Genomic DNA, 23,397 nt, shown 5'->3' on the forward strand with positions numbered 1-23,397 from the left:
GTCAAATCGGCCCTGACCGTTTGACACATAGTAAAAGTGACCCACTTATGTCACCACATGTATAATCAGGGTTGGTTAATAAAATGGTGGTAATACCCTCAACATGGTTGGGTCATTTAGCCTATAAGTGACCCACTTATCTCACCACCTGTATAATCATGGTTGGGTCATTTGGCCGATAAGTCTATTTGCTTGTTTATTGATTTTATTACAACAAAGTCAGCTGATTTATAGTTTTTTAGTTTACCAGTTTAAGTTACTTAACTAAGATCGGACCAATTGATGATATCTTACCATCATATACTTGACAAAATATCACAAGATTACTACTCGAATTTTAAAATTCTATTTCAAAAACCTCAACAAACGATGTCCTGAGAACTGTAACTTATTCAAGTTTACAAAGTCTAACCATTTATGACTCGTGCATTTTTTTATCAGTAATACCATCCAACGGTTTCAATAAACCATAAGTAACAGCCATTGAAATCCACCCTCCAATCAGAACCCGAATTGTAGATGCTCTAACACAAGACCCGCCCAGAATTGCTCCAACCCCACCAAACAAAGCTAACGCTATCGATGTTACCACCACCACTGTCGCAATTCTAGCATTATAATCATTAACCGCCATAGCTGCCGCCAACGGAAACAAAGAACCGCACAAAAACGCAGAAGCAGATGCAGCAGCAGCCTTATAAGGATTTGGCAGGCTTTCATTTTCATCTTCTTCAACTTTATCACCACTATTTGTTTCTACCACCTTAACCACAGGAGAATTTAGTTTATTTCCAACAATCAGTTGATCATTTTTCAGAATTTCAACTTTAATTTCTTGTAAGTCGGGGTTTTTTTGAGTAACAGCAAGTTCAATATCTCGTTGTGTTGAAACGGAAACGAATTCACCAACAGCCATGCTACATGCACCAGCTACGGCTCCAGCTACACCAGATAAGACCATGAACCATTGGCCTTCTTGGGCTGCACCAACACCCATCATTAAAGATGTAGATGATAGTAAACCGTCATTAGCTCCTAAAATGGCAGCCCGTAGCCACTGTGCTCTTTGTAATCGTTCCACTCGGGTCAATTCTTTCTTAATAGGAAGCGTGTGCTCACCACAACCCTCGTGTGTTGTAGGAGAATCATGAACCATTATGAAATGTGTAGGATAGAAAATGTAAAAGACTATATATGAGGCGTGTGGCTTGTGTACTTATGACACACTCTAATTATAAGTGAATATATATTTTTCCAAATTGGTTAGAAAAGGACTTAAATCTTAGGTGGTATCGTGGGTGATTTTAGTAGTGCGAAAAATTATTAAAAAAATCGCGGGTTTATTGAATATTGGAGGAACTCTATTGTCTTCCTTTTCATTTGTTAGTGATTGTATGATTCCATAAATAGGAGATACCAAACTGTTAATTATGAGAAAGAAGATAGACAAAAACATTCTTTCCTTGAGATACTACGCAACCGAACAAATAGAAATATATAGAAATTAAGATCCAAAGACAAAACAGTCATTCATTGAGATACTAAGAAACCAAACAAATAGAAATATACTGGTTATAAAAAAGATAAGATTAAGTTCCTTAAATTACATGTCATCATATCTGAAAATCCAAGAATTTTTCCTAGAATTCAACCCCATAAAAATATGTAGTTTGCTAAGCAAGGCAACAGCGTTACCTATGTGACTATTTTTATCAAAGCCAACATCAGGAATTAGCCTAATAACTAAATGATGCCCAAGCAAGGTACCGTTTTCACTAATACAACGTTAAGACTCGCTGGTTCTCAATAAATCGAATGTCTTTTTCCACTTCAGATAGTCTTTTTTTCATTAGTTGAAATCAAGAATCCTGAATCCGCATCATTATATGATATATCATGCATACCCAAGATACGTATGACCATTGTAGGATCATAAGGATGTCCAAAATGTTTTCACATACAAAGATTTTTTTATTTGTATATGTATATATATCTTGATTACAAGAATAAAAAAGGGGGGTACTAACACAAAAAGTTGGTTATACAAAATCTGTATGGACAAAATTGAATTTAATTATATATGAAAGAGTATGCAACAAATGACCTAGCTAGCGATAACCGTCTCTCCTGTCTTGTTCCTCTGCTTCCTTATTAGCAACTTGAACAGATTTGTACCAAAGGAATCCCTGTATTTGACTCATGTTAGTTGATGCAGTTTAACAAATTGTTCGATGTAGAATGATTAGACTTTCCAAATTTGATCGTTACTTAACATTACGTTAAACTACATTGATATTCTATTCTATTCTAATTGTGTATAGTTACTTCACCTCAAATTTGATCATTTTGACCCAAAATAACTAGACGATCATAATCATAACTAGTGTTGCGAAAGTCGGCCGACGGGATGTGGCTAATTAAACAGTTAACGGTAAAAAGTCGGTCAAAGACGTAAAAAGTCATAAAAAGTCAGTCAAATTTGGTCAAAGGTGGTCAAACTCGGTCAAATTAAAAAAGATTACAAAGTATATTTTTATTTTGTAATATTGTTAGTAATTGTTAATTGTTCTTGTTTATTGTAGATATAGTTTATATTTTAAAATTCAATTTCTATATAGTATTACATATAAATATATATTTAATAAAACTATATTAAAAAGTCAACATTGGTCAACGCCGGACGCGTCCCTCCAAGGTCCCAACCGACGCGTCCCGACTCGCGTTTTTTATAACCTTGATCATAACCTTGTTTCCAAACGTTGGGTTACAGAATGGTAATGACATAAGTGTTCCCTTGTTGATAAATATACAATCAATTATTCAGGTTTTCAACTCAAGACTAATCAGAAATGAATATAATGTAATGATTGGAGATCGTGTATTTTGATAACTTGTTTCAATTATTTTCTAACTTTAACATATATTCAAATTCAAATTGAAATAAAGTATCAAATCAAGTAGCAAGAAGCACAAACTTACAGCTGTTGGGAGACCAGTAATTGCAAAGAATCCAAGCACAGGTGCATAAAATATACTATCTGAATTCAACACTCCAAACACTGGTTTTTGATTTACATACTCAAACACAGATCCAATCTACAACACAACGTAAAAGTACCGATTCATATTCATATCCTCGTTAAATCAAACAGAAACAACTAGTAATAAGAATATAATTATAATAATATAATAATATATAAAAAAGAATAAAACTGAAAGAAACAGGGCTTACAGCAGCAATGGCGGTGATAGCAGAAGCAAGCAAGTAAACAAAAAAAGGGAAGTCAGAAGAAGATGAAATTTGTTGGGATTCATTTCTGGCCCATGGAGGTGGTTCTTCGGATCCGGGTTTGGCCCATGAAGGGGTTAATTGTTGCTGTTCTTCTTCTTTCTTAACAGCAAACACAATTAACTTCTTGTTGTAGTGATTATACTTGTTTCTGTTTGTGGTGTTGTGATGGGTTTTAAAAGTATAAAGTTTGCAGCTTTGAAGGGTGTTTGTGAATTTAGATAAGGGTTCAAGAGAAACAAGAACATGTGGTGGGTGTAAAATAGTGCAGAGAGATAATGTTTGCATTGGCATGTTTAATTCTAGATTTAAAATGATGATGAATGGGTAAAGCAGCAGTTAGTTTTAATTGATTAAAAACGGTCGGATTTGTTCATTTGGTAGATTGTATATGTGGAAGATGGTAAATCGAAACCGTTGGTCCAGAAGAATTCTCATTCAATAATCTTATATTCTTCTTATTTTTTATTTATTTTATTTGGCGTCTCTAAAAATAAAAAAAAATAAAAAAAAAAAGACTTCATTTCATTATTATATTTAGAGTTAAAAAAGACTTCATTATTATTTTTAGAGTTAAAGTATTAAATTGTCTTATACTTTTATTTTTTTTTCTTAATGTAGGAAGAAAAAAAAAATATCAGTGTAAGTTATATACTTTCAAAATATGTTCTGATATATGATATTGGTGACCGGTTGTTGAACAAGTAAAACTAATTATTTGGCATTTTTATAAATTAAAAAATTACTCGAATTGTTTCTGTGATTTGCTCGTTTTGCGTGTGCAGTTCCTGAAGCTAATGAACGTTATAAAGATCCGTTAAGTCAAAACAACTTAACCTAAAAACCACCTTGTTGAATCATCATCTCTGAATCAGAAGCCCTACACTTTGTTCATCATCATCTTTGGTCATGAATAAAACCCAGAACAAAATCTCAATTCGTGATTAGTTCCTATTTTCCTCTTTCGTGAATAAAACTCATTTGAACAAAATCAATTAAACCTTCCAAAATCACATCTTCGTTTACAGCATACACATCACTTTGTTTCTTGAAATCAAATCTTAATTAGGGTATATACCAAAAATCAAACACTGAAACAAAATAAAATCTACTACATCGATGATTAACGAAAAACCACGGATGATGTTTGACATGAACATATCGATGATTTTCGAATTGATAGATGTGCGACGGATTCGAGAAATGGAAAACCATAGGTCGCATTTTCGATCGGGGTTGTCGTCGGTCGTATTGATTAGAACAAGGAATCTAAAATAAATAATTGGAGCTAGCCAACTAAAAGATGACTTAGCCCAATACAAAATATGCCTTCTTGATGTCTATTATAAATTTGGACTAAAAACTTGAATTAGAAAGTACATCTGCATACTCCAAAATGAAACTATCAGTGAGCAGTATGTTAATAATTATTATACTATACTATATACTAAATATGGACATCGGTGACCAATCATGCCCCGCCACCTCAGCACAATCACTGTTATACTGTAGCACTGTAACAAATCACTGTAGTTTTTTTTTTTTCCAAACCTTCTGGGACGTTCTTTAAACACACAACCCTAAATCACCATCGCCATTTTCATCCCTTCCTCATTGATGAACACAAAGAAAGCCATATACAGCCATCGCCAAATATCTGCCTCCTATCTGTTTTACCTGCAACAAAAATAGGGTTTCCTCTCATCAAACTTCAACGACCCAAAAAAAAAAAAAAAATTGGTAAGTACCGATCGTCAAGTCTCCCAAACGCCAAATTCATTACTCTATCATCATCCATTTCGGTTTTCAACCTCCAAATAAACTCCTCCAGGTACGATTTTGTGTATCAAAATCGATAGATCCTAAAAGAATTCCTCTTTACCCGTTTCTTCCTTTGTTGCTGCTGACATAAATTGTTAGGGTTCGAATCATTTCGTTTCTATTGGCAGGCGTGATGAACGACAATGATTTTTTACCGGTTTACTGAAATTGATCAGGTCAGATGATTGGGATGTTTCCTTCATTTTGATTCAGGGATATGATTATGCTATAGATGTTATGTTTCCTTAAAGTATTTCATATCTTTATTTTTTGCTTTGTAAGTTTGTTACTAAAAAAGTAATACTCACAATCATAAGCTTCTTGATATTGTCTTAATTGTTAATCAGTTTCATCATTTGTATTTCTAAAAAGTATTGATCCTAAAAAGTATTGATCTTTTTGTGTACTTCTATTTCTATATTTATAGCCAAAAGTACTATATTTGGAGTAAAATATATGGTTTTTATTGTTTTGTTGTTTTATATATTTGAGGGTATAGTTTACAAGTGATAAATCAGTTATATCTAAATGGGAAACCATATATACACATACAGCTGGTAATTGTGTATGTAAAGTATCATTGTGTTTTTACTAAAATCAATATGTTATGAACATATATGTACAGACACTTAGGCATGGAACTATGCTTACTGTTTGCTGGTATTACATCTACTTTTGCGTGCTATTGTTGGTTTTTGGACTGCAGAGATTGTCTCAGTTCAGAGCCAAAGTTCAGGATGTTAGACTCCGCACTTCTCCAACTTCTTTGTTGCGCTTCAACATGAAGGTAAGTTGGTGCATATTTCATAATTTAATGGATTGATGTTTGGTCTCATCAGCATAGCCAATAGTACCCGGTTTATCAAAATCATCACCATTCATAACCTAATGGTGATGACGATGATGATAATTTGAAAAGTTAGTGATGGTTTTTATGCAGGCCATTCACGAAAGCTTATAAAAGTGCTTCTTTGGTAATATATTTTTATCTATATATGTGTATATGTGTACGTGTGTATTACTTAGATTATGGAACATATGTTTTCAAATATAAGTTTTTAAACCAATAACACATCATAGGAAAAATGTTTAGTAAGGGTTTAATGTAAATGAACTAGCTCAATTTGTACAGTGGTTGCATAGTTTAGCTGTGTTATCATTAACATCAGCATCTCAAACAACCTGATTTATAATCGAATAAATTTATGATTAAAACCTTTTCACTTATCATGTTGGTTTTCAGGGGATCAGACCCAGTGGGCAACAAACAACTGTAAACGATAGTAAAAACACCGGGCCAGTGTTTTATGATGAAACAATATTTTCTAAAAGGGACCACAAAGAAGCAGAAGTATGACAAAATATCTGAAAAATAAGGTATCTACTCCTATTGAGGTATGTTGCTCTATTTTGTGTGTGTTAATTATGTTGTTTAGTGGGCTAGAATGTATTTTTTTGAGCTTATTTCAAAATTCAAACTGTTCGACATGTCAGTATTGCCGATCTTTGATGTTTGAACAACGACTTGATTGTGGATTTTTGAAGCACCTCTTATGTAATTTGTTAACTTGGGAAGGTATTTTAGATGTTACTAATGCTCAAGTAGTCGAATCAAAAGTTGTGTGATTAGTGTCGTGATAAAAACGTGATAACTTTTTGTAACTCCGGAGCGATATCCTTAAATGTTGACACACTCACATTATTTTGTACATTGCACAATATTTATTCCAAAGTAGTTTAGCGCAATCTGTAAGTCTTCCTTTATGTGAGAGTATTTTGATGCTCTAACTATTTAAGTTATGACTTTGAATATGTGTTTGATTGGACTGTCTTAAAGCATTAGTTTTTATTTTCATTGTATTTATTCGTTCTTTACATTTAAAGAAAGAAATAGGTTTGTATCGATTAAACCTCAAGTTTTATAAAAAGAAAAGTCGTATTTCAAATGTTCTTTGGTCGTTCAAAATCCACGTCGGTGCGCGGACCACCCACCTACTTTGTTTCTAAAAATGGAGTATTTTGAGATCAGCATAGCTATACTTATACCCATAAAATTTTCAGATTGAATACAAAATGGGTTCAAATGATTTTGGTTAATTTTTCGATTTAGAAACCTTAATATGAGGAATGTCAATTTAGACACGTTAAAGAATATTCATTTTAGTTCAGGTACATGTATATATTTCTAGGTCTTAAATTCTGGATTGTTTTTCACATGTATATTTTTTACATTATATCTCTGGCTGAAGTAGATGTGTAGAACCCGATTAGAGGGTGATTTGATAGTTGACCGAGTAGATGACACAAGTGAACATGGTGGTTCCAACAACAGTAGACACCATTTCCCATCCAACTGAAGATTATGTCCCATTCGAAGAATAGGTTTCTTGGACCTTTCTGATATAATGCTGGAAACTGCAGTAACGATAATTCACAGAATCAACAGTAAGTTTCATATTTTATTCTTTCAAAATAGAACGTGACTAGAGTGTAAAAATTAGCGCCAGATGGGTTGGGTGATAAGTTTAAAATGAGTCAAAAAAGAACACGATTCATCCAATGTTATTATTTTTTAGTAATAATACCATTACATTAACAAGTTAAACTCTTTAACTATTAGATCTAATAATAACATTTTAGAATTATCCTGTCAGAAGAAATTTTTCTATCAGGGTTGGAATACATATGTTTTGCATTTGTGTTTGTGAATTTGGAATGCGTTTGGTGTTAATGGTGTTTAAATATTAGATTAGCATTATAACATTAAGTATTACAATAATTAATATGTTATTTTTGTTGAATATGGTAAATGGTAATGGGTACATTGAGATGAAGCTCATGGTATATAAATATTATGGTACTATTGCAGATTACAATAGGATAATGAGAAGGCTTTGAAGACTTATGATCCTCGAATCAATTTGCTACATTGATGGTGATGAAGACACTTTAGGGTACAGAGGTTACCCAATTGTGGGCCACACTTTCTGGTGTTTGTATAAGCTCTTTCATACTCTGTTATACACAGAATCTTAGATTAAGAGAATAGTATCATCGATTTATGGTTGTTCAAACCCGCCGCGCAGCGCGGGCCACCAACCTAGTTAACTCTAACAATAAACGAAATGTTAATAAGTTTGACATATAGATCTTGTGAATGCTAAAGTAAAATCCACATATTAGAATCCCATATGTAGAATTGATGTGGATAGCACAACTTTGCATTTGTTGCCCATTCGAATGATTTGACCTTGACTTTCTTTACTATTGTCGCCCAACATGTGAATTCACTATTGAATAGAGCATTGTTTCTAGCGATCCAAATTAACCACATTGTAGTCGGGCTTATTAACCGCCAATATTTCCCGACTTTAATACCCATACCCGAGCTCCAATCGTAAGTAAATGAGGCGAGATAAAGTGGCATGACCCAGCTACTATTCCACCACCGGAATAAATTCGACCAAATTAAACTAGCCCAAGGACAATGTAATAATAAGTGATGTGTCATTTCAAATGATGTAAAACATCAAAAACATGCCACATTTTGCCCTTCGTGAATTATGCCTCTTTGAAAAAGTGTATTTTTAACCGGTATAGAGCATTGAATAGCAAGCCAATGAAAAATAAGGACTTTAGAGGGAATGGGTGAAATGTCCCGTTCTTATTGATTAAAAACGTTCCATATTAATTGATTTCGTTGCGAGGTTTTGACCTCTATATGAGACGTTTTTCAAATACTGCATTCATTTTAAAACAAACCATAACCTTTATTTCATCAATAAAGGTTTAAAAAGCTTTACGTAGATTATCAAATAATGATAATCTAAAATATCCTGTTTACACACGACCATTACATAATGATTTACAATACAAATATGTTACAACAAAATAAGTTTCTTGAATGCAGTTTTTACACAATATCATACAAGCATGGACTCCAAATCTCGTCCTTATTTAAGTATGCGACAGCGGAAGCTCTTAATAATCACCTGAGAATAAACATGCTTAAAACGTCAGCAAAAATGTTGGTGAGTTATAGGTTTAACCTATATATATCAAATCATAATAATAGACCACAAGATTTCATATTTCAATACACATCCCATACATAGAGATAAAAATCATTCATATGGTGAACACCTGGTAACCGACATTAACAAGATGCATATATAAGAATATCCCCATCATTCCGGGACACCCTTCGGATATGATATAAATTTCGAAGTACTAAAGCATCCGATACTTTGGATGGGGTTTGTTAGGCCCAATAGATCTATCTTTAGGATTCGCGTCAATTAGGGTGTCTGTTCCCTAATTCTTAGATTACCAGACTTAATAAAAAGGGGCATATTCGATTTCGATAATTCAACCACAGAATGTAGTTTCACGTACTTGTGTCTATTTTGTAAATCATTTATAAAACCTGCATGTATTCTCATCCCAAAAATATTAGATTTTAAAAGTGGGACTATAACTCACTTTCACAGATTTTTATTTCGTCAGGAAGTAAGACTTGGCCACTGGTTGATTCACGAACCTATAACAATATATACATATATATCAAAGTATGTTCAAAATATATTTACAACACTTTTAATATATTTTGATGTTTTAAGTTTATTAAGTCAGCTGTCCTCGTTAGTAACCTACAACTAGTTGTCCACAGTTAGATGTACAGAAATACATCGATAAATATTATCTTGAATCAATCCACGACCCAGTGTATACGTATCTCAGTATTGATCACAACTCAAACTATATATATTTTGGAATCAACCTCAACCCTGTATAGCTAACTCTAACATTCACATATAGAGTGTCTATGGTTGTTCCGAAATATATACAGATGTGTCGACATGATAGGTCGAAACATTGTATACGTGTCTATGGTATCTCAAGATTACATAATATACAATACAAGTTGATTAAGTTATGGTTGGAATAGATTTGTTACCAATTTTCACGTAGCTAAAATGAGAAAAATTATCCAATCTTGTTTTACCCATAACTTCTTCATTTTAAATCCGTTTTGAGTGAATCAAATTGTTATGGTTTCATATTGAACTCTATTTTATGAATCTAAATAGAAAAAGTATAGGTTTATAGTCGGAAAAATAAGTTAAAAGTCGTTTTTGTAAAGGTAGTCATTTCAGTCGAAAGAACGACGTCTAGATGACCATTTTAGAAAACATACTTCCACTTTGAGTTTAACCATAATTTTTGGATATAGTTTCATGTTCATAATAAAAATAATTTTCTCAGAATAACAACTTTTAAATCAAAGTTTATCATAGTTTTTAATTAACTAACCCAAAACAGCCCGCGATGTTACTACGACGGCGTAAATCCGGTTTTACGGTGTTTTTCGTGTTTCCAGGTTTTAAATCATTAAGTTAGCATATCATATAGATATAGAACATGTGTTTAGTTGATTTTAAAAGTCAAGTTAGAAGGATTAACTTTTGTTTGCGAACAAGTTTAGAATTAACTAAACTATGTTCTAGTGATTACAAGTTTAAACCTTCGAATAAGATAGCTTTATATGTATGAATCGAATGATGTTATGAAAATCATTACTACCTTAAGTTCCTTGGATAAACCTACTGGAAAAGAGAAAAATAGATCTAGCTTCAACGGATCCTTGGATGGCTCGAAGTTCTTGCAGCAGAATCATGACACGAAAACAAGTTCAAGTAAGATCATCACTTGAAATAAGACTGTTATAGTTATAGAAATTGAACCAAAGTTTGAATATGGTTATTACCTTGTATTAGAATGATAACCTACTGTAAGAAACAAAGATTTCTTGAGGTTGGATGATCACCTTACAAGATTGGAAGTGAGCTAGCAAACTTGAAAGTATTCTTGATTTTATGTAACTAGAACTTGTAGAATTTATGAAGAACACTTAGAACTTGAAGATAGAACTTGAGAGAGATCAATTAGATGAAGAAAATTGAAGAATGAAAGTGTTTGTAGGTGTTTTTGGTCGTTGGTGTATGGATTAGATATAAAGGATATGTAATTTTGTTTTCATGTAAATAAGTCATGAATGATTACTCATATTTTTGTAATTTTATGAGATATTTCATGCTAGTTGCCAAATGATGGTTCCCACATGTGTTAGGTGACTCAAATGGGCTGCTAAGAGCTGATCATTGGAGTGTATATACCAATAGTACATACATCTAAAAGCTGTGTATTGTACGAGTACGAATACGGGTGCATACGAGTAGAATTGTTGATGAAACTGAACGAGGATGTAATTGTAAGCATTTTTGTTAAGTAGAAGTATTTTGATAAGTGTATTGAAGTCTTTCAAAAGTGTATAAATACATATTAAAACACTACATGTATATACATTTTAACTGAGTCGTTAAGTCATCGTTAGTCGTTACATGTAAGTGTTGTTTTGAAACCTTTAGGTTAACGATCTTGTTAAATGTTGTTAACCCAATGTTTATAATATTAAATGAGATTTTAAATTATTATATTATCATGATATTATCATGTATGAATATCTCTTAATATGATATATATACATTAAATGTCTTTACAACGATAATCGTTACATATATGTCTCGTTTAAAAATCATTAAGTTAGTAGTCTTGTTTTTACATATGTAGTTCATTGTTAATATACTTAATGATATGTTTAATTATCATAGTATCATGTTAACTATATATATATATATATATATATATATATATATATATATATATATATATATATATCCATATATATGTCATCATATAGTTTTTACAAGTTTTAACGTTCGTGAATCACCGGTCAACTTGGGTGGTCAATTGTCTATATGAAACATATTTCGATTAATCAAGTCTTAACAAGTTTGATTGTTTAACATGTTGGAAACATTTAATCATGTAAATATCAATCTCAATTAATATATATAAACATGGAAAAGTTCGGGTCACTACAGTACCTACCCGTTAAATAAATTTCGTCCCGAAATTTTAAGCTGTTGAATGTGTTGACGAATCTTCTGGAAATAGATGCGGGTATTTCTTCTTCATCTGATCTTCACGCTCCCAGGTGAACTCGGGTCCTCTACGAGCATTCCATCGAACCTTAACAATTGGTATCTTGTTTTGCTTAAGTCTTTTAACCTCACGATCCATTATTTCGATGGGTTCTTCGATGAATTGGAGTTTTTCGTTGATTTGGATTTCATCTAACGGAATAGTGAGATCTCCTTTAGCAAAACATTTCTTCAAATTCAAGACGTGGAAAGTGTTATGTACAGCCGCGAGTTGTTGAGGTAACTCAAGTCGGTAAGCTACTGGTCCGACACGATCAATAATCTTGAATGGTCCAATATACCTTGGATTTAATTTCCCTCGTTTACCAAATCGAACAACGCCTTTCCAAGGTGCAACTTTAAGCATGACCATCTCTCCAATTTCAAATTCTATATCTTCTCTTTTAATGTCAGCGTAGCTCTTTTGTTGACTTTGGGCGGTTTTCAACCGTTGTTGAATTTGGATGATCTTCTCGGTAGTTTCTTGTATAATCTCCGGACCCATAATCTGTCTATCCCCCACTTCACTCCAACAAATCGGAGACCTGCACTTTCTACCATAAAGTGCTTCAAACGGCGCCATCTCAATGCTTGAATGGTAGCTGTTGTTGTAGGAAAATTCTGCTAACGGTAGATGTCGATCCCAACTGTTTTCGAAATCAATAACACAAGCTCGTAGCATGTCTTCAAGAGTTTGTATCGTCCTTTCGCTCTGCCCATCAGTTTGTGGATGATAGGTAGTACTCATGTCTAGACGAGTTCCTAATGCTTGCTGTAATGTCTGCCAGAATCTTGAAATAAATCTGCCATCCCTATCAGAGATAATAGAGATTGGTATTCCATGTCTGGAGACGACTTCCCTCAAATACAGTCGTGCTAACTTCTCCATCTTGTCATCTTCTCTTATTGGCAGTAAGTGTGCTGACTTGGTGAGACGATCAACTATTACCCAAATAGTATTATAACCACTTGCAGTCCTTGGCAATTTAGTAATGAAATCCATGGTAATGTTTTCCCATTTCCATTCCGGGATTTCAGGTTGTTGTAGTAGACCTGATGGTTTCTGATGCTCAGCTTTGACCTTAGAACACGTCAAACATTCTCCTACATATTTAGCAACATCGGCTTTCATACCCGGCCACCAAAAATGTTTCTTGAGATCCTTGTACATCTTCCCCGTTCCAGGATGTATTGAGTATCTGGTTTTATGAGCTTCTCTAAGTACCATTTCTCTCATATCTCCAAATTTTGGTACCCAAATCCTTTCAGCCCTATACCGGGTTCCGTCTTCCCGAATATTAAGATGCTTCTCCGATCCTTTGGGTATTTCATCCTTTAAATTTCCCTCTTTTAAAACTCCTTGTTTTTCCTCCTTTATTTGAGTAGTAAGGTTATTATGAATCATTATATTCATAGATTTTACTCGAATGGGTTCTCTGTCCTTCCTGCTCAAGGCATCGGCTACCACATTTGCCTTCCCCGGGTGGTAACGAATCTCAAAGTCGTAATCATTCAACAATTCAATCCACCTACGCTGCCTCATATTCAGTTATTTCTGATTAAATATGTGTTGAAGACTTTTGTGGTCGGTATATATAATACTTTTGACCCCATATAAGTAGTGCCTCCAAGTCTTTAATGCAAAAACAACCGCGCCTAATTCCAAATCCTGCGTCGTATAATTTTGTTCGTGAATCTTCAATTGTCTAGACGCATAAGCAATCACCTTCGTTCGTTGCATTAATACACAACTGAGACCTTGCTTTGATGCGTCACAATAAATCACAAAATCATCATTCCCTTCAGGCAATGACAATATAGGTGCCGTAGTTAGCTTTTTTTTCAATAACTGAAACGCTTTCTCTTGTTCATCATTCCATTCAAATTTCTTCCCTTTATGCATTAATGCAGTCAAGGGTTTTGCTATTCTGGAAAAGTCTTGGATGAACCTTCTGTAGTAATTAGCTAGTCCTAAAAACTGGCGTATGTGTTTCGGAGTTTTCGAGGTTTCCCACTTTTCAACAGTTTCTATCTTTGCCGGATCCACCTTAATACCTTCTTTGTTCACTATGTGACCGAGGAATTGAACTTCTTCCAACCAAAATGCACACTTTGAAAATTTAGCATACAATTCTTCCTTCCTCAATACTTCTAATACCTTTCTCAAATGTTCACCGTGTTCTTAGTCATTCTTTGAGTAAATAAGTATGTCATCAATGAAAACAATGACAAACTTGTCAAGGTATGGTCCACACACTCGGTTCATAAGGTCCATGAACACAGCTGGTGCATTAGTTAAACCAAACGGCATGACCATAAACTCGTAATGACCGTAACGTGTTCTGAAAGCAGTCTTTGGAATATCATCTTCTTTCACCCGCATTTGATGATACCCGGAACGTAAGTCAATCTTTGAATAAACAGACGAGCCTTGTAGTTGATCAAATAAGTCATCGATTCTCGGTAGTGGGTAGCGGTTCTTGATGGTAAGTTTGTTCAACTCTCGGTAGTCGATACACAACCTGAATGTACCATCTTTCTTCTTGACAAACAAAACAGGAGCTCCCCACGGTGAAGTGCTTGGTCGAATGAAACCACGCTCTAAAAGTTCTTGTAATTGGCTTTGCAGTTCTTTCATCTCGCTGGGTGCGAGTCTGTAAGGAGCACGAGCTATTGGTGCAGCTCCTGGTACAAGATCTATTTGAAATTCAACGGATCGATGTGGGGGTAATCCCGGTAATTCTTTCGAAAATACATCGGAAAATTCTTTTGCAATGGGAACATCATTGATGTTCTTTTCTTCAGTTTGTACTTTCTTGACGTGTGCTAGAACAGCATAGCAACCTTTTCTTATTAGTTTTTGTGCCTTCAAATTACTAATAAGATGTAGCTTCGTGTTGCCCTTTTCTCCGTACACCATTAAGGGTTTTCCTTTTTCTCGTATAATGCGAATTGCATTTTTGTAACAAACGATCTCTGCTTTCACTTCTTTCAACCAGTCCATACCGATTATCACATCAAAACTCCCTAACTCTACTGTTATCAAATCAATCTTAAATGTTTCACTAACCAGTTTAATTTCTCGATTCCGACATATATTATCTGCTGAAATTAATTTACCATTTGCTAATTCGAGTAAAAATTTACTATCCAAAGGCGTCAATGGACAACTTAATTTAGCACAAAAATCTCTACTCATATAGCTTCTATCCGCACCCGAATCAAATAAAACGTAAGCAGATTTATTGTCAATAAGAAACGTACCCGTAACAAGCTCCGGGTCTTCCTGTGCCTCTGCCGCATTAATATTGAAAACTATTCCGCGGCCTTGTCCATTCGTGTTCTCCTGGTTCGGGCAATTTCTAATAATGTGGCCCGGTTTCCACATTTATAACAAACTACATTGGCATAACTTGCTCCGACACTACTTGCTCCGCCATTACTCGTTCCGAAACCATTTGTTCCTTTCGTTCTATTAACCCCTGGTCCGTAGACCTCACATGAAAGGACCCGTTCATATACATTATAAACGATTCACAATAGTTGATTACATCGCGAGGTATTTGACCTCTATATGATACGTTTTACAAACATTGCATTCGTTTTTAAAAGACAAACTTTCTTTACAACGAAAGTTGATGGCATGCACACCATTTCATAATACATCCAACTATAATTGGCTTAATAATAATCTTGATGAACTCAATGACTCGAATGCAACGTCTTTCAAAATATGTCATGAATGACTCCAAGTAATATCCTTAAAATGAGCTAATGCACAGCGGAAGATTTCTTTAATACCTGAGAATAAACATGCTTTAAAGTGTCAACCAAAAGGTTGGTGAGTTCATAGGTTTATCATAACAATCATTTCAATATATTAATAGACCACAAGATTTCCGTTTATAAATATATGTACACTCGCAAGTGTATAAAAGTATTCTATAAGTTGTAGGCACCCGGTAACAAGCCTTAACGTTCATGTTTTACCCTCTGAAGTACACCAGATCAGGTGTGTTTAAAATAACCTCGAAGTACTAAAGCATCCCATAGTCAGGATGGGGTTTGTCAGGCCCAATAGATCTATCTTTAGGATTCGCGCCTACCGTACATAGACAAGTAGTTTAATGTTACCAAGCTAAGGGTATATTTCTGGTTTAAACCCACGTAGAATTAGTTTTAGTACTTGTGCCTATTTCGTAAAACATTTATAAAAACAGTGCATGTATTCTCAGTCCCAAAAATATATATAAAAGGGAGCAAATGAAACTCATAATACTGTATTTCGTAGTAAAAATACATATAACGTCATTTAACAAGTGCAAGGTTGGCCTCGGATTCACGAACGTATCAATATTGAGATTCAATATTGCAGGAAAGTACGTAGACGCAACGGAGATGATAAACACTAGATTGACCTCACGAGCATACCCATGAACCATACCCATCACCTCCATAGCTATAACCCATAATTTTCTTAGCTGCGACTCATTCAAAAAAACTATTTTGAAATCACTCGGACAGCACTCCGTCGTAATATTTTATGTATACTAATAATATCTTGAAATAATACAGAGCAAGTATATATATATATATATACACACATAAATCTATTGATAGAGTTTAGAGAAATATATTTTCAAGTTTCTATGAAATAATGAAACCTATTGAATTCTATTTATAATAGATTTTTGAATTATTAAAGTGAATTATTAAAGTATGAATTATTAAAGTGAATTATTAAAGTATGAATTATTAAAGTGAATTATTAAAGTATGAATTATTAAAGTATGAATTATTAAAGTGAATTATTAAAGTTAAAGTAAAGTAAAAGTAAAAGTAAAGTAAATGTATAGTTAAAGTATAGTAAAAGTATAAAAACTATGTATGTATAATACGCGTATAAATATATATAATATTAATTTAAATCGTTATATATATTTAATGAAATAAAATATAAATATCGTTATATTTATTATACTGGTTAAGTAATGAGTTGTCAAAAGTGATTCTAGATATTTATAAAAGTTATATACGTTTTAATAATAAAGTTCTTTTTAAACTGAAAACGTCTTTATACGTTTGAAAATAGATTAATAGAATATTATGGAAACTAATTTTCCACTAACTTTTGTCTAACTTTCGTAAATGACACTTTTTGTTTTTATTTATAAATAGCTTTACAAATTATTCTGAATATCGTTAAGAGGAATAGATTTTCTCAAATCATAGTGGACCTCTCAACAGAGACTTGTAATCATAATTCAATGTTTCTGATAATTCAATCATTTAATATATATTTTTTTAATTTCGTGAAAAATCATAATGAAACAAATACGTTCGTGTAAAGTATTATACATTTAATACTTTATTAATATTCTCAAGTTATAATATATATATACATAACATATCTATTTATATATAACGGTTCGTGAATCGTCAGAATTTGGTCGAGGTTATAATGAATGTATGAACACAGTTTAAAATTCTTGAGATTTAACTTAACAAACTTTGCTTATCGTGTCGGAATAATATAAAGATTAAAGTTTAAATTTGGTCGGAAATTTTCGGGTCGTCACAGTACCTACCCGTTAAAGAAATTTCGTCCCCGAAATTTGATAGAGGTCGTCATGACTAACAATGAGAATGTTATTATAACGATTATAGAGTTTTATCATGTTCAAGAAGAATGGATAAAATAATTCGATTACTCGAAGCGTGTGAGTGAAGTTATCGTAAATGAATGAAATAAGATAATAGTGATTCGTTGTATCTGTTAACGTCATCACGATTGATCTCCGAAAAGAAAATCTTTGTAATCTATATTGGATTTGATTATTCGGCGATTAAGGAAATTATGATCATCTTCGAATTAATGCGATAATCTATTTTGATTTCTCTGTCGGATATTTCACTATAAATCCACCTCATTTGTTTTCTTACAACTCACACCTTCTCAACTCATATTTTAAAGTATTTGTCAATATGCTTCATCCAGTGCTGATTCTTGATATACTCCTCACTTTCATATCTGTCGCTCTTCTTTTTCATCTGCCTCCGGAAGAATCTATTTACTTCTACTATACTCTTGGTTTTATAGTGTTTTTAGTTCTCCCGTGTCTTTATATTGCTATATGCATTGATATATACGGTTTGTGATTTCTGGGTTATTGTTGGGTTTTATATCTTCCCTTATATTTCAAAGTCCTTGCTTCTTCAATAATCATTGTCATCCACAGTTAATGCTCTCTTCTATTTGCTATGATTTATACTCCCATTTCTAGTTCGGAGCTTTGTCCTTTCGTTTCTTCTTCTTGCGATTAAGCACCGCTTGTAATGGTCCAGAATTCGCAGATATAAATTTCGGAATGAACATTGTTAATGTTCTAGGAAGGAAATTGTAATGACACGATCTTGACTTGTCAAATTACCAGAATACCTCAGAAAAGGCCGAATCATCAAGAAATATTTTCTTGATATTTAGAGATCAAAGAGAATACAAGAGTCGTGTAACATAGCACATGATGACGTTATGATCTGTGAATCATCATGTTCCATTTAGAAACTCAGCATGAATTACTGTAATATAATCACGTTGATCAAGTGTCATTATATTATACTAACTCATGCTTCAGCTCCCAACACTACTTCAAGAATATTCCTATTTTAAACTCGAATGTTTCAGAATTTAGAAACTAAAATAGTTTCTTTTATGATATAATACAGATAGCGCGAAGAGGTAAATGATTTCAGATAAGAATAATTATAAAAATATCTTCAGAAGTATGGATGATATTTATAATGAAAGATACGATGATATCTTAGAATGTCTAATATCAGAGGATGATGAAGGATATTATCCGCAGGGATTTAGAGTCAGGAGCAAGGTATTCGTTATTGACTTCAGCAAGTACTGAATCATTTGGATTCTTTAAAGGCAGGTTCAGCCTTTGTGATTTGTCCACAGCCTCCTTCATACTTTGCTCAATCCGTTTTCCAGTTCCAAAGCTTCTCTTTTTCTGAGCTTTGCCAATATACTATTCTTTATCATCCAACTTTTTACTGTTAAGGTCGTTTACAGTTTTTTTCTGCTTCATCAGCATTTTTCAAAATTTCGAGAACTGGTTCGCAGTTTAGGGTGTTTTTCAGAAATTTCTCATTCAAAGAATGTAAGTCTTGGAGGTAGACGTTGTGTGTATATGTAATTATTGATGTAGACATGCTGCGTGGTTTCAAAATACTGATTGCTGATTCTCAATAATTGGTATGGCAATTCTTGTTATAAGGTACGAATGAGTATATGATAGGGTTTCGATAATTATATTGATTTTTTTTTTTGAAAGTCAAAGATCAGTGAAGTTGTTGGTAAGTTTATTGCTAATGTGGTGAATATAAACGATTCCCCGGTAACGTTAGCGAAAGGGCAACGTATCTATTGAGGTTATAATAAGACTGTTTTGATTGAGAAGTCGAAGTTGACTTGCTGGAGATGTGACAAAACTGTCTATTTTGAAACGGAATTGAAAAGTTATTTTAGCTAGTAAATGCCAAAGGGTCTAACACGGATACGTGTCGAACTATGACTTGGGTTTTGAGAGTTTTTCAGGTGTATAACTGTGGGTAACATGTGGTTGGATCATCATCTCGATTGTTCCTTAGTTGAAGTGTCTTCAGGAATTTTGAAGGGTTTGAGCACATATTGTAATCGTTAATACATATGATGTTCTAACACAGTTTTGAAGGCAAAATATAGCTTTGAAAGATATAGGAATCTAAGAGTGATGATACTGGTTATATTTCGAATTGAATTATGCGATTTCAAAATCAGAATATGTAATTGAATTTGAATGAGTATGATTGTTTTGATTTATATGAAAGAATGGATATTGTTGTGAAAGTAGGGAGTATAGTTGATGATTGCTGAATCAGTTTCAAAAAATGTAATATATTAATTGTGAATTTATATATCTCTCGGGTATTACCTACCCGTTAAAAAAATTTTCACAATTAATATTTTGTACAAAAGAAGTTTATTACAGTCTTTATGAAAATATATGTGTATATTTTCTTTAGATGTAATATAGATTTAATGAGTTAATATTAAATTAAACTCATTTGTTTTATGGTTGGAACTAGAATTGAGTAATCCCTAAAACTTTATAAATTGCATAAGTATTTCTTCAATAATATTGAAATTATGAATCATTACTTTGTTATTTGTTGGTTTTCGTGAAATTCTTGTGAACTTCGCAAGGTACGAATGATGTTATTTGAAAAGTTTCGAGTACATCGATGATGAAAGTGTAAAATCAAACATATATTCGAATAATACACTTGATTTATTATGAATTGGATTTTTATTGAATTGAGACAGAGATTGTAATTAACGATGGTTAAGTTGCGAACGAAGGACGTACATCATTGCATATTTGTAATATGAATTAACTGAGTAGTTAAGATTCACACATAATAGCTTAGTACGGGAAGATTTATTATGGTTTAAAAATTTATACATATAAAATATACATATAAATCTTTCGATTGGAAATGAGTTAATACTTCATAACTCGTTGATACAATATATTTGTTGTTGATTCGTAATGATGTCCGCAATGATTCTTGAACTGACAGAGTTTGTGATGTTACAGGTGCTGTTGATTCTGACGATACTGACGGCACTGACTGTGTTGATGATGCTACGGTCCTGTTGATGCTGTTGGTAAAACAAATCTAGCTTGTAAATCCTACACCATTTTCGATCAAAGTTTCTACTCTACCATCTCCGTTCACTTATCCGATTTACAATCAGAATTAAATAATCTCTAAGATTTTGGAGATTACATAACTGCCGCAGAGATATCTCTTCAATGAAGTTTATGAATTAATACTTCATCGTTTGTTGTTGTTGATATTCCTGGATATTTACAGGGGGTATGACGTTGATGTTTGAGATACAGATTGTGATGTTGCGGTGTGGGAAGTGGATGTTGTTATTGGTGGTGGTGATGGTACTGTTGGTGTTGCTGATGGTGGTACTGTTTATGCTGCTGGTGCTGCTGCTGGTGTTTGTAACCTTTGCACCATATTCTCCAAAGCCACTACCCGAGCGCGAAGCTCGTTCACTTCTTCTATTACACCGGGGTGATTGTTGGTTCGGACGAGCGGATAAATAAAATCTAGAATTTGGTGTAGTATGTAATCGTGACGAGATACTCTAGAAATAAGAGAGAAAATGGTGTTTCGGATAGGTTCGCCGGTAAGTGCTTCAGGTTCTTCGCCAAGAGGGCAATGTGGTGGATGGAAGGGATCACCTTCTTCTTGTCTCCAATGATTAAGGAGGCTACGAACCCATCCTCAATTCATCCAGAATAGATGATGACTAATTGGTTGATCCATTCCGGTCACACTGCTTTCGGAACTTGAGTGGGATTCCATTTCGGAATCCGAGGGACTTGAACTAATGACGAATTCCATTTCGTACGATTGAATAAAGAATTTTTCGATATGAAATGATTTTCCGGCTATCGGGTGGTATTCTAATTATATAGAGCAAAAGGTTTCGTAGATTACGGAGGAATTTACGGAATATGTCAGGCAAAGTTTACAGTAACAGATACGCTAAGATATGAATTAGCAGATACGCTAAGATATGAATTTTGTCTATACACTATTCATGCAATCAATGCAATAAGATGTGTCTAGACTAAGAATGATAAGCAGGTAATTTTCGACAAGAATGATGAGCAAAACTTTTGAAATGCAGACACGGTCGAAGTCCAGACTCACTAATGCATCCTAACGACTATCAGTTAGACACACTAATGCAGACCTGGTTCGCTAAGACCACCGCTCTGATACCAACTGAAAGGACCCGTTCATATACATTATAAACGATTCACAATAGTTGATTACATCGCGAGGTATTTGACCTCTATATGATACGTTTTACAAACATTGCATTCGTTTTTAAAAGACAAACTTTCTTTACAACGAAAGTTGACGGCATGCACACCATTTCATAATACATCCAACTATAATTGGCTTAATAATAATCTTGATGAACTCAATGACTCGAATGCAACGTCTTTCAAAATATGTCATGAATGACTCCAAGTAATATCCTTAAAATGAGCTAATGCACAGCGGAAGATTTCTTTAATACCTGAGAATAAACATGCTTTAAAGTGTCAACCAAAAGGTTGGTGAGTTCATAGGTTTATCATAACAATCATTTCAATATATTAATAGACCACAAGATTTCCGTTTATAAATATATGTACACTCGCAAGTGTATAAAAGTATTCTATAAGTTGTAGGCACCCGGTAACAAGCCTTAACGTTCATGTTTTACCCTCTGAAGTACACCAGATCAGGTGTGTTTAAAATAACCTCGAAGTACTAAAGCATCCCATAGTCAGGATGGGGTTTGTCAGGCCCAATAGATCTATCTTTAGGATTCGCGCCTACCGTACATAGACAAGTAGTTTAATGTTACCAAGCTAAGGGTATATTTCTGGTTTAAACCCACGTAGAATTAGTTTTAGTACTTGTGCCTATTTCGTAAAACATTTATAAAAACAGTGCATGTATTCTCAGTCCCAAAAATATATATAAAAGGGAGCAAATGAAACTCACAATACTGTATTTCGTAGTAAAAATACATATAACGTCATTTAACAAGTGCAAGGTTGGCCTCGGATTCACGAACGTATCAATATTGAGATTCAATATTGCAGGAAAGTACGTAGACGCAACGGAGATGATAAACACTAGATTGACCTCACGAGCATACCCATGAACCATACCCATCACCTCCATAGCTATAACCCATAATTTTCTTAGCTTCGACTCATTCAAAAAAACTATTTTGAAATCACTCGGACAGCACTCCGTCGTAATATTTTATGTATACTAATAATATCTTGAAATAATACAGAGCAAGTATATATATATATATATACACACATAAATCGATTGATAGAGTTTAGAGAAATATATTTTCAAGTTTCTATGAAATAATGAAACCTATTGAATTCTATTTATAATAGATTTTTGAATTATTAAAGTGAATTATTAAAGTATGAATTATTAAAGTGAATTATTAAAGTATGAATTATTAAAGTGAATTATTAAAGTATGAATTATTAAAGTATGAATTATTAAAGTGAATTATTAAAGTTAAAGTAAAGTAAAAGTAAAAGTAAAGTAAATGTATAGTTAAAGTATAGTAAAAGTATAAAAACT

At 33.3% G+C, this 23,397-nt stretch overlaps 2 protein-coding genes across 2 annotated transcripts; both read right to left on the reverse strand.

Annotated features, from left to right (window-relative positions):
- Positions 1-415: 415 nt before the first annotated feature.
- Positions 416-1,156, reverse strand: LOC139846587 (vacuolar iron transporter homolog 2-like). Its single transcript, XM_071836066.1, has one exon. The coding sequence runs from the start codon at positions 1,154-1,156 to the stop codon at positions 416-418; it is 741 nt and encodes a 246-aa protein (XP_071692167.1).
- A 792-nt stretch (positions 1,157-1,948) lies between these two features.
- Positions 1,949-3,669, reverse strand: LOC139848279 (uncharacterized). The gene is made up of 3 exons (XM_071838015.1): positions 3,233-3,669; positions 2,980-3,096; positions 1,949-2,186 (listed from the first exon to the last, which is right to left on the reverse strand). Exons 1-3 carry the CDS (start codon positions 3,581-3,583, stop codon positions 2,109-2,111), a joined length of 546 nt encoding a protein of 181 aa, XP_071694116.1. The 5' UTR covers positions 3,584-3,669; the 3' UTR covers positions 1,949-2,108.
- Between the last annotated feature and the right edge of the window lie 19,728 nt (positions 3,670-23,397).

The sequence above is a fragment of the Rutidosis leptorrhynchoides genome, chromosome 5, assembly GCF_046630445.1.
Source record: "Rutidosis leptorrhynchoides isolate AG116_Rl617_1_P2 chromosome 5, CSIRO_AGI_Rlap_v1, whole genome shotgun sequence".
In the NCBI taxonomy this organism is placed as follows: Eukaryota; Viridiplantae; Streptophyta; class Magnoliopsida; order Asterales; family Asteraceae; genus Rutidosis; species Rutidosis leptorrhynchoides.

Coding starts and splice junctions, on each gene's coding strand:
- LOC139848279 (XM_071838015.1), bottom strand. CDS start 3,583: ATGCCAATGCAAACATTATCTCTCTGCACTATTTTACACCCACCACAT. Junction 3,097..3,232: donor CTATCACCGCCATTGCTGCT/GTAAGCCCTGTT, acceptor GTTGTGTTGTAG/ATTGGATCTGTGTTTGAGTA. Junction 2,187..2,979: donor TTACTGGTCTCCCAACAGCT/GTAAGTTTGTGC, acceptor AGTCAAATACAG/GGATTCCTTTGGTACAAATC.
- LOC139846587 (XM_071836066.1), bottom strand. CDS start 1,156: ATGGTTCATGATTCTCCTACAACACACGAGGGTTGTGGTGAGCACACG.